At 43.8% G+C, this 12,372-nt stretch overlaps 1 protein-coding gene across 1 annotated transcript; it reads right to left on the reverse strand.

Annotated features, from left to right (window-relative positions):
• Positions 1-3,205: 3,205 nt before the first annotated feature.
• LOC9268465 (G-type lectin S-receptor-like serine/threonine-protein kinase SD2-5) lies at positions 3,206-5,562 on the reverse strand. Its single transcript, XM_015781755.3, has one exon. The coding sequence runs from the start codon at positions 5,560-5,562 to the stop codon at positions 3,361-3,363; it is 2,202 nt and encodes a 733-aa protein (XP_015637241.1). The 3' UTR covers positions 3,206-3,360.
• Positions 5,563-12,372: the final 6,810 nt, after the last annotated feature.

Below are 12,372 nucleotides of genomic sequence, written 5' to 3' on the forward strand. Positions count from 1 at the left end.
GTTCAGCCGAAGCCTACATGTCTGGGACTTTGATTATGGACGCTCCAACCCAATCAATATAGCACGCTTTTATTCTACAAAATATTTAGTAATACTATTAGGAGTGCAGCGCGCTCCTTAGTATTCCGAGCGCCAAACATGTATTAGTCCAGGCGCACTTCACCCCACGTCCCGTCATCCCGCTCCCATCGTTATCAGAGTAAACGATTTACTTCGATAATAAAAACAACTTCCCTACTCCCGATCCCATCCCATGTCCCGTCATCCTGCGTCCACTATTATCGGAGTAAATGGTTTACTTCGATAAAGACAACTTCCCTGATTCCTGTATATATTTTATTTTTCCCATACCCAACCAACCACTCTCGTCCCCACTTCAATTTTTTTCCCTTTTTTTCGGATCTGAATTGATCCACCATCCCAGCCCACAGATCGGTGACGCACCATGGAGTAGGACGGCGACACCGTGGCGGTTGAGGGCTATTGATGGTAGTTAGCGATCAGGTTTGACCGTCAATATTACCAAAATAGAGGAGAACTAGTTATGCTTGCATTGCATATCCATGTTAGAATAATAATATTCCATTAGTATTTGGTTCACTAACATTTTGCAGAGAATAATCATTAAGTGGAGGAGAATCGACATCAAATCAGATGATAAATCAATCGGACGATGTCGAGAATCAGACTTATGTATGAATGGGCCAAGAACTCAGAATTGACACGATGAATTGGGCCAAAATTCACAAGTCTGCGTATGAGAGCAACGGAGGAGGCCACCTGCCAATTTTGGGCTAGGCCGGCCCGACCCATGGTTCGGCCGAACCCCCCGCAGCGCCATTCAATCCAGGTTTCTCCTGGACGGCATAGATGACTCCCCAATAACGGTTGGTGGGTATTACCGATCTTTCCAACCGTCATAACCGTCATTCTCAAGCTATAAAAGGAGCTCTCATCCTCATTTTACTCACACACCTCAAGCAAGAGTTCTCTCATATTTTCTCAAGTTAGTTTAGTGTTCTCAAGCTAGTGGAATAGGAATAGAGTAGAAATCGGAATCCGGAAGCCTTCGGAAGTGTTCGGGTATGGCTCTAGTAGCTCTTCTCTTCTCTTTTGTAAGCTTTGTACTTTTATTAGAATACTCTTCTATATACATTTATGGTATTGAAATACTTTCCGAGTATATGGATGCCAACTTTACATTATGTTCATGTCATACTGATTATACCGCTAGCTTATCTGGGAGATGCATTGGTACGGGTATAGTGTTTGCTTATGCAATTACTCTATATCATGACGATGATATTAGAGTAGTATCTGATAGTTTAGGCGTAGTGTCTACATTACGGGATATCATTATTTGGGGTTATATGCTGCGGATGACAGGTGGGATGCTGATGGTGACAGCTCATTACGGGTATTCCTCCGCGCGTGTATATAGTTCTAAGTTAATTTTCTGGGGAGGGTACTCCTCCGTATTTAGCCCCGATTGTATGGTCATGACGGGCTGTCGTAAGGAACTCGACAGTTAAGGGTGGCTTCTCGAAGTATCAGGAGGACATCGGATATAGGGAATTAGCTAGTATGTCAGATAACTAGGATGTATGTATACTATGTATACTAGAAGTATAGGAATAGATTCTCTTTCTATTTTGTTTCCACTTAGCTTACATCCTAGCCACGCCTGACATACGTACATCTATACAACCGGTATAGATGTATAGATAGATAGATTAGCAGAAGTGGAAAACGTGAGAACTCATAATTAAAAAGTACTATTAGTATAGGTATAGATAGATAGATTAGCACCATACCATTTCTGTCACGTTTTCCATCCATCTCCCTCATTTTCCGTCTTCTTCCTTCTCTCTTCCTCAAGAAATGGCACCACCCGCACCTGTTGTGACGGCAGCGGCAGACATCCCCACCGGTGTGGCCGCCCTTGCCTCCGCCGGACGACGACAACCTCATCCAGGAGATCCTCCTCCACCTCCCCTCACAGCTGTCGACCATTCGGCCCTCGCGCCTCCCTCGTCTGCAAGCAGTTGCGCCGCCTCGTCTCCCGGATTCCTTCGCCGCTTCTGAGCCCACCACCGGGATTCTTTCCTCCTCGGCGTTTTCAAGAACGAGCTCTGCTACCCCATCTTCAGATCCGTCCTCGATCGCGAGATCTTATCTCGCTCAACCATTTCGCCCTGCGGCTCAACGGCGACCACGTCGCAAGCCTCCTCGGTTGCCACCACAGCATCTTCTCATCTTCAACTACAACACCCGTGAGTTCCTCGTGTGGAATCTCGTTCGGCAATCGCCATAGCCGTTCCGTCGAAGCTCACCAGGGAGGGGTGGAGGGAGAAATTCGTCATGAACGGCGTGATGCTTTGTGTTGCTGCTGTCATCGGCGACGGCAGCCATGTGCACGGCAGCGGCTTCTAGTCCTGCCGCTTCAAGGTGGTCTCTTGATCCCGCACCCGCCGCCGCCATCTTCGCACCTACTGTTACAGCGGCAGGTGCGGTTGGCGCCACCGTTCTTGGGGAAGAGAGAAGGAAGAAGACAGATTGATAGAAAACGTAACAGGAGTGGCACTGTCCCAATTTTATAAAAGTCCAGTGACATTCATCTAAATAGCTGCATATACCATGGCACGGACCTAATTGTTTTTTTAAAAAAAAACGGAGCAATGGCCTAAGTTCACAGATGGCCCACACAGGCCCATGTTCATACATGGCCCACGCTGGCCCATGTGGCGCTGCGTGGAACAGTTGGCCCAATTTCCATCCCCATCCGTGTCAATATCGATACACCCTTCGCGGCGGCGGCGGCGGCGGAACGACGGCGACCGGCGGTCGAGCCGATCGAAAGCATCACCACGATGATGGCCGCATCGAGAACGGCGTTCGCCTCCGGCGACCTACTTCTACTCACTGTCTCCTCCTCGGCGTCAATCCTCACCCTGGCAAAAACCCAAGGTATCATCAAATCCATCTCGTTCAGTTCTGGGCGCCGTCGTCGGCCGCGAGATCCACAGTCCATACCTACACCCGGCAAGCTTCCTCTGATATCTAGTGATTTTTTCGGCATATAGAAAAACATCATCCAAAAAATCCAACATATGTATTGTTCAGGTTTAGTGATAATATTGATATGCAGTTCAGATAGCTAGTAGTAGTTTGTTTTCCAGGATAGGCAATTCAAACATGAAACATATTTGCAGTTTAAAGAAAATGTTATTAGTAAATTATTCTTCCAGTGCATTGTGAAACATACTTCTCACAAGAAGAAATATGATAGATTACCAAAGTAGTTACAAAATATGATGTGCATAGATCGGTGGATTTTCTTGTGCTCAGTAGCCGCCTATTTCATCTTGGACCAGATAGAATCGATGCAGAAAGTGGAGCTGAATATGTGGATGAGTTGTCTTGAGTAGATATCACTGAATTTGCATTGACAAAGCTGTAATCCAGGCAATTTTCCACGCTCACTGCGCCTTCCAATACCTTGACAACCATCGACATCGAAGGCCTTCTGCTGCTCTCATTTTGCAAGCACCACATTGCGAGCTTCAACATTTTAATCACTTCCTCCTGGTGGTGTGAGACCATATCAGTACTTTTCTTATCAATTATATCATTCAATTCATTGTCTTTAGCCTTCTCTCGCAATAAATTGATGAGCTGAACGCTTTCCTCTGGCTGTGAAATATCGATATTTTTCCTTCCACATATTATTTCCAAGAGAACAACTCCAAAGCTGTAGACGTCAACTTTTTCAGTGATCTGTGATGTTAGCCATTCAGGTGCCAGATATCCAGGTGTGCCTCTCATCACGGTCACTACTTTACTTTGATCCCTGTCTATTAGTTTGGAAAGTCCAAAATCAGCCAGTTTGGCATTGAATTTCTCGTCTAAGAGAATATTTTGTGGTTTGATATCCAAATGAGCAATTTTTCGCCTGCATTCCTCATGAAGATAACATAAACCCTTGGTAATATCCAGAATGATTCTGCACCTTGTGCACCAATCAAGAGGAGCATTGTTATGGCGGTAATAGATCCACATATCGAGTGACCCTCTTGGCATATATTCGTATACCAGAAGCCTATTTGACTTCTCGGCACAAAATCCAATCACTTTGACAAGATTGATGTGCTCAATGCTGCCAATAGTCTCAACCTCTGCCAAGAATTCCTTCTTTCCCTGTCTGGCACCTTCCAGACGTTTCACTGCAACTCTCTTTTCACCTATTTTTCCTTCAAAGACTGATCCAAATCCACCTTCGCCGAGCTTTTTACTGAAATCTTCAGTGCGTTCTCTTAACTTTTCAAATGAAAACCGCATTGGCATTCCAGGCAATATATCGAAATCTAATTCTTCATCTAGTTTTTGATACTTCCTCCTCCTTCGTACATAAATGCCAACAATAATAACTAAAACAAGGCTACTAATTGCTGCAAGTGTAGCCCCTAAACTTACCTTGATACGTTTTTGTGTAGGGGCAGAAGCGGAGGGAGGAAGTTGCACTTTGAGGTAAACAGAAGAGTTGTAATGGAGCTTTTCAGGTTGTATTGATTGCAAGGAGAAGACCTCTGTCACAGACTTACATTCTCCATCGGAATCATTATGGTAATACCTGAAGAGTACAGCCCTGCAGGAGCAATTCTTTAAGCAGGCTTGCTTGCAGTCATCTCTACTTTTTGCATTGGTTATAATGCTGCCATCAAAGTAATAAACATCAGTAAGAGTTAAGAATTGATGGTTTTTCATTTCTTGACAAGATATTGGAGTCACTGGTGCACAACCAAGATTAGCCTTCCGCTCGTCAACTGGCTGGAAGTAGCTTGAACTAGAATTAGTCTGAAGAGGACAGATGCATTGCCCACCTGTGCATATCGCGTACTCCCCGCATACTGTGGGGAAAGCACAGTTATCCACGTCGATTACATCATCCATGTGGATTACATCAGATACCATGGTCCACTCAAATCCAGACCACTCATACAACCTCAAATGGCCATCATACTCTAACCTTATGTACTGGGTGGACTTAGCTTCTGGCAGTGCAATTCTTTTATCTGGCTTTCCTGCCTGTGTCGACTGCAGAAAGATGCTGAGGCTTCCATTCGTAAAGGTAACCCTCGTTGGGTCTTTTCTGCTCTTGTTTGTGTCCACCAAATATTTATAGTATAGCTGTGGTGGTTTGGATCCAACATAGGCATATAAACCATCTGGGAGAACAGTCATATACAACTTACTCTCAGTCCAATTTGTGGTAGATGTATTTGCTCTGAGCTTCATGCCCTGCAGCAATGACTGCCCAGGGACCAATACATCGGTTGGATGATCAAATGACTGCCACACTGTCGCATTCCTCTGATCAAACAGCACCAGATTGCCATGCTCAGTGATCTGCATGCCTGCCACGGATTGGCCTGAAGTGTTGCTCGACCAGACGAGTCTCCCGTCGATTTCACGGAGGACAAGATCGCCATCTCCAGTTAACTCAAGGGTAGCATTCTCTCCCAAAGGACTTGCCCGGTTGGCCGACCAGATAACCCGTGCCATATTGTTTTCCTCTAAGGGTAAGCCATAACCGCTATTGAAGTTGGCGATGAAGACAGCGAAGAGGAATGCTTGGCAGGGTGGAGCGCAGAAGAACCCTGCGGCAAAGGAGGGGCCATATAAAGTTTGTGTTGACCGGAGGATGATTGCGCGCACGGCTGACCCGTCGGTGTAGGTGATACTGTGCGGGAGCACCGCGGCGTTGTTGACCTACCGCGTCGAGAGGTTGGCCGTGGGATAGTCAGGGAGCTGCCCGGAGACGGACGGTGCTGCAGTTGCAAGTACCACTGCAACCACTGCCATCGTCGTCACGTCTAAGCAAAAGAGATTTGCTGGACGCATGGTGCTTGAATTGCAGAGGGGACTGCAAGAAGAATCTCTTCTTAATTTGGTTACATACAAGAAGCCAGGCAGCAAGGAGCTGTGGACATTGGAGAGGCTGGCAAAGATGTCCTGACCTGAATCCTGATGATACTGAATCTATGAACTGATGTGCTCTCCGGAAAGATGGCCTCGTCGTCGCAGGCAGAGGGTGGCCGGATTCCGAAGTGGTCAACTACTAAGTCTTCTCTCTCTCTGTCTGAATACAAGCCAAAAGACTACCAGTCTTCCTGGTGCTTTAATTTGGTTTAGGTTCTCTTGGGAAGATGGATTGGCTTGACCACTTCAAAAAGGCTAATACTTGGCATTGCCGACATTGCCATGTGATCGATTTTGCGTGTCAATGTCAATATCGAACAAGTTTCCTTTGTGCTGTCTCGTCGATTTTTCATCCTAAAAAGAAAAAAAAGAGAAGTCGTGCCGATTATATTCAAGCATTCTTAGTCGAAAAAAGATTATATTCAAGCATTGTCAGAGTAGATATTGGCATGGTAGGCATGGTAGTAAGAAGCTTCATAATTAAGCATTGCCACGGCATTCCCTGATTCCCTTGTGCCATTTTCGTTCTGGGAGAGCATGACAAATAGTAGCTAGCTAATGAGGTAAGATCAGTTAGAAAACACCTGAATAATATTGGTTAATGTAAAATTTACATGTTCGGAGAGGGACGGATAATTTGCTTATACTTCAATATGTACTCCCTTCATGCGTAAGCTCTCCTATATACATGAGTGCTTATTATTATTATTATTATTATTATTATTATTATTATTATTATTATTATTATTATTATTATTATTATTATTATTATTATTATTATTATTATTATTATTATTATTATTATTATTATTATTATTATTATTATTATTATTATTATTATTATTATTATTATTATTATTATTCAGATTAGTAAAATGTCCATACGAGTAAAGTGAATTTAATTACCTAAAGAGACTAGTCTCCGACGTTCGAAATTTTTGCTAGCGTCTATTGAGTTCCTCTAGCTGTCATAATTTCCTTTGTGGAGGATCCTGTTTGCGAGTAAATGCTTGTATATCTGAAGACAATATTTTCTCCTCTATCATCCAGCCAGTGAATAACAAGTGCATTCTGCAAGTAAGGGCCCTTTTAAATATTAGGAAGGTAAAAAACAGAGAAATAGAAAAAACATGGGTCCTCTTAAATAGCAGGAATAGAAAAAACAGGGAATAGAAAAAACAGAGGAGTAGAAAAAACATGGGATTCTAATAGAAATGCAAGTGTAGGGAAAACATAGAAAAAATACAGAAATGATCGTTTGATTGAACCACAGCAAAAACGTAAGAATCGGATGAAAGAGATAGACTCGAAGGAATTTTTTCAAGATATTGGACTTCTTACTAATTTTTCTCTAAAATCTCTATAGGATTATCCATTCCATATGAATTTTAAAAGATGGGATATGATTCAATCCTTTGTTTCAAATGTTTTCATAGGATTTTTTTTTCATAGAATTGAAATTCTCCAAAATTTCTATATTTTTCGTATAAATCGAAAGGACCCTAAAGGTTAGAATGGTGAGGTCACTGAACCAATTTGTGAAAGTGATTGGCAGAGTAAGAGTTAAGACAAGTGCAGGTTGGTGATCACGAGGGCTTCTTCCTGTTAACGGGGACAAACTACAAGCATTGCCAGAAAAAGAATGAACCATTGTACTCGAATTTTTTAGCGGATTCAGATTCGGACACTGACAGTATTGGGTGTTCATTTAATTTTCATTTATGTATGCTTCGAGTTGGACAGCCAAGCGGGAAATATCCATCACATTTTCCTCCGTGATGATGTATAGAAGTATTGCTACTCTCATCTCCTTACTGCAAGTATATGTAAGGATGTGTGAATAAATTTCAGTAAATAAACTGCTTTAACAAGCTATTTCAACTGCCAGTTCGTTAGACAATGATTTAAATACGAGAGTACAACATCATATACAAAACATGATATCCAACTACATTACTTTATGGGTGAAAATAAAGCCACATTACAACTTCTCAAAGATAACATCGAATGTATAACTTGCATATATACAAAACTGCACCATGTCACATGTGTATATCAGTATATGCCATGCAATAATCTATATACATTCCATACAAAACTGCACTATGTCACATGTGTATATGCAATGCAATAATTTGACTATTTCCTTCGCACCCAACAAACACTGGTGGAGAAAGCGTCTGTAGTCCCGGTTCGTAACCCCCCTTTAGTTCCGGTTGATCGATCTTTAGTCTCGGTTGGTGTTCGAGCTGACATTTTTTTTTTTTTGCATGGCCCTGTTGCTGCATGGTTTATATATATATATATATATATATATATATATATATATATATATATATATATATATATATATATATATATATATATATATATATATATATATATATATATATATATATATATATATATATGACCAAAATATATATTTACATTAAAGAAAATGTGTACACATGCATATAGAAAAATAGACATGTATTAATTACAATCCATTATGTCCTAGCTAGCTACGATTTTGACGTAGTAGTAGTCGCTATCTCAGAAGCTAAGGACCTATGAATTGTATTTCCGTCGTAGTAGAATTCACCCTTGGGATCAAGGATTTGTTCGTTGATGAATCCCATGAGTTGTTCTTGAACCGCCGCGATAAATTCCTTGTGTGTGATCAGGTTATCCCTCATGCGAATAAACTATATGAATGTATGAAATTAATTAGTAATTAAACAACAAATCGATACGTAATGAAATTTTGAATTTATTTGTACGTACATCGAGCTCTCTTGTGGTGATGATTTGGTCTGCAAGGCAGTGGCAATACTCGCACACATAGTAGCCTCACAAGTTAGTTCCCTGCTTTTGCTTTGCGCACTATAAATAAATGACAAACGGCGAGAGATGTAATTAATATACACTTGTATATATTTGAATCAGAGATTCAATATAAATGTAGAGCATGTGTACTCACAGGAAAATTGAACTTCGGCCTTTCTCTCCATTTGCCGCGAACCAAATGATGGAACCGATACCAAGCCCTACATGGAGTTTAAAGATATGATTCGTAGTAGCAATTAATTAACATAAGAATTTATGACAGTACCTATCTATAAGTTCAAAAACCTTATCAAACGTAGACTCTTTTTTATCCATTGATTCATATACGTTGACGGTGCAGGCCTCCAGGTCAAAGAGTAAAAGCACCCAGTAGAATCTGCAATGTGTGTGGGATGCATTACATATGAAACAGTTAGCATGTTCGTACGGGAATGAAATTTGGTATAGGAAGACAGTAAAATTAAACTAACTCTGTGTTGTACGGCAACAGTATGAACGTCTTATAATGCTGCTCCTTCAAGAGATGGACGAGATCGTCCTCTGTTTCTTGCGGATACTGGTCGAGCATTGCGACGTTTACTTTTCGAGAGTCGATGAATCCAGTATCGAAAACCCCCCGCCGTCGGGCCCTTTGAATCTCCATTCTACAACGATAAAAGGAAGTATATATTATATATAGTCTACTTATATACAAGGACCTATTTAATTAAAGGAAACGTAATAAGAAATCTAACTGAAAGATACTTACAAAATCCAGCAACTCATAATAGAAGCGTCGAGGGCGTCCAGCTGGTATAGTTCGTAGATACCCTTGAAATTGATCCAGAGAATGTCATCTCCTTGCAAGAAGTTCGTGTCCTTGATCCTCGCTCTGATCATCTCTCTACCGGTGGCGCTCATCTCCATGTACAGTTGATGGAACTTGTATATTTGTGTGGTTAGGGACTGCAGCTGCTCAGGCTTGACAAGCGGTTTACCGAGTTCGTACATGTATTTCACTTCCGCCTTTTCGATTGGTGCGCCTTGTAGCAATTGATCCGTAGTTAGCCCGGTGTCATTAATAAAGTCTTGTATTCCAAAATCTTCACCGGTCACCAACGGCTCGATCTCCTGATTTGGTTGCTCTTTAAGCTGAGGGACTGGTTTGGATTTTCCAGAAGATGCTTTCTTGAGTGTTCGCTCATAGTCCGATAGCTCTATGGCCTCCTTGGCAGGTGCAGACATACCCCTAAAGAAGTTCCTGACACTCAGGTCTATAGGAATCTTCTTTTCTGGACTTCGAGGCTTCAATTGTCTCCTGACTTCTGATGCCACAAAAGCGTCAAGCTCATCTTGCGTGCAATCGTACCCCAGGTCCTTGTTCTTGGCGGCATCAACTTCCGCCTTCTTTGTTGCCCTTGTGGGGGCAGGCGGTGGAGCTTGGGGGGCCCTTGACTTGGAAGGTGCCGGACAAGGAGATTGCGGAGGAGTCGGTGTAGGAGCCTAAGGAGGAGTCGGTGTAGGAGCCTGAGGAGGAGTCGGTGCAGGAGCCTGAGGTGGAGACGGTGCTGGAGCATGAGGAGGAGACGGTGCAGGAGCCTGAGGAGGAGATGGCGGAGCCGGAGGAGATGGTGCACGAGACGCCGCTTGTCGCCCAGGGAGGATGATGTACCGCTTGCGCCATAGAATAATGGCGTGGCTTGTGTCTCGTAGATGCGTCTCACCGTCTCCTCCAGGGTAATCCAGCTCGAGGTCCTCGTACGCGCCTTCGACCAACTCAACTTCGACCTTGGAGTATCCTGCTGGAATCGGCCTGCAGTGGTAAGTACCTGAAGGGTCCGTTGGGATGGCCATGCCCGACGCCACCTTCACATGGTGAGAGGTTATTTATTAGTAATCAACATATATAAGCAGCAACTAGCGGAATGGCCAAATCTAAAATCTATAAACTACGAGCTTACATTTATTGATAAGTTCTTGAAGGGAATATGCAGCTCACATGGTGTCCGCTGAGTGATGTCATCAATGGGGCAGGTGGTTTCGTCCTGGGTTTGCATGGTGTCCATACTCTATGATCCTACCTGCCCCGTTGAGGCGCAGCTGCTACGATTTCCTGAAGGGCTCACCATTGTAGGAGGAATGGTCGGCTGGGGATCATGGGACCGATATGCGGCCATGCATTCATCAACCTTCCTTGCCACCTCCTCTTGCATGCTGAGCTCGTAGCTCGATACCCTGAACTCAAGATCTGCAATCTTCGCCTCGGTATCTCTCTTGCTCCTCATCCGACTCCTATACGTGTGGATGTCCTCCTTGAACCCAATCTTCCAAGGAATCACCCCTTTCCCTCGTGTTCGTCCTGAATGCTCTGGAGTCTGCATGGCGAGTGACAGCTCGTCCTTCTCTCTGTCGGGTTGGAACGTGCCCTGAGAAGAGGCTTCCACTGCGTCCGTTAGTCGACGCGCAGCCTCGCGTATCTGATCGCCGAAGACCAGGGAGCCATCAGCTGGGTTGAGCGTTCCACCGTGAGCATAGTACCAGAACTTCGATCGTTCCGGCCAATTAGCGGTGACCGGTTCGATACCCCTCTCCAGCAAGCTAGCCTCCATCTCCTCCCACTTCGGCATCGCGACGCTATAGCCGCCTGACCCCAAGTGGTGATGGTACTTCTTCTTGGCGGCATTTTCTTTGTTTCTTTCCATCATCGCCTGCCCTTGTTGACCTGTCTTATATGCAACGAACTCGTCCCAGTGATCCCTTAGCTTTGGGAATGTGTCGAAGTTCGGTGTCTGCCCCTTCAGGATGTATTTCTGGTACAGATCTCCCTTGAAGCTCTGAAATTGTTCTGCCATTTTCTTCAGAGTCCACCTTTTCACTTTGTCCTCTGTACCTGTGGGAAGGGTGAATGTCTCGAGCATTGTGGTCCACAGCATCTCTTTCCACGAATCTGGGACAAAGCTCTCATGATCTCCGCATGCCCTTGTTCTGTGCCAGTACACCGTACTGACAAGCACGTTATCCTGCACAACCCAACCGCTGTGACGTACGTAGTTCTTAGCGGCTTCCGCCGGGGCACTAGGTCGGCCGTCTTCGTCCACTTCCGTTATGATGTGCCGACCCTCAAGCTTCTTCGCGGCACCTCGTTGCCCGCGTGCCCTCTTCTGTCCAGCGGAGGGTTGACTGCCACTAGCCTCCTCCTCCTGGTTCTCCTCCACATCCCTCTCCACGTGCCCCTCCTGGTTCCCCTCCGCATCCCTCTCCACGTTCCCTTCCTCGTTCAAATACTGGTATGGATCCTCGTTCCCCTCTTCTTCGTTCCAGTATTGGCTGCTTCCCTCCGCGATTGTATCGTACAATATCTGTTCCTCATCGCGATCAGCCATCTGTTCATACAGGAAACAGTTGCTAAGTCATGAGACATTTTTGCTTTAACAATCTTATATGCTAACAATCATATATGCTAAGTCATATATGCTACGTCTAACTATCGTATATGCGAAGTCATATATGCTAAGTCTAACTATCGTATATGCTAAGTCTAATTACAAATCTAATAATCGTATATTAAAACTATAATAATCTTAT

Source organism: Oryza sativa, chromosome 4 (genome assembly GCF_034140825.1).
Source record: "Oryza sativa Japonica Group chromosome 4, ASM3414082v1".
NCBI classification, from domain to species: domain Eukaryota; kingdom Viridiplantae; phylum Streptophyta; class Magnoliopsida; order Poales; family Poaceae; genus Oryza; species Oryza sativa.

What these genes read in the sequence shown, in the direction of transcription:
- LOC9268465 (XM_015781755.3), bottom strand. Translation starts at nt 5,562, where the DNA reads ATGGCACGGGTTATCTGGTCGGCCAACCGGGCAAGTCCTTTGGGAGAG.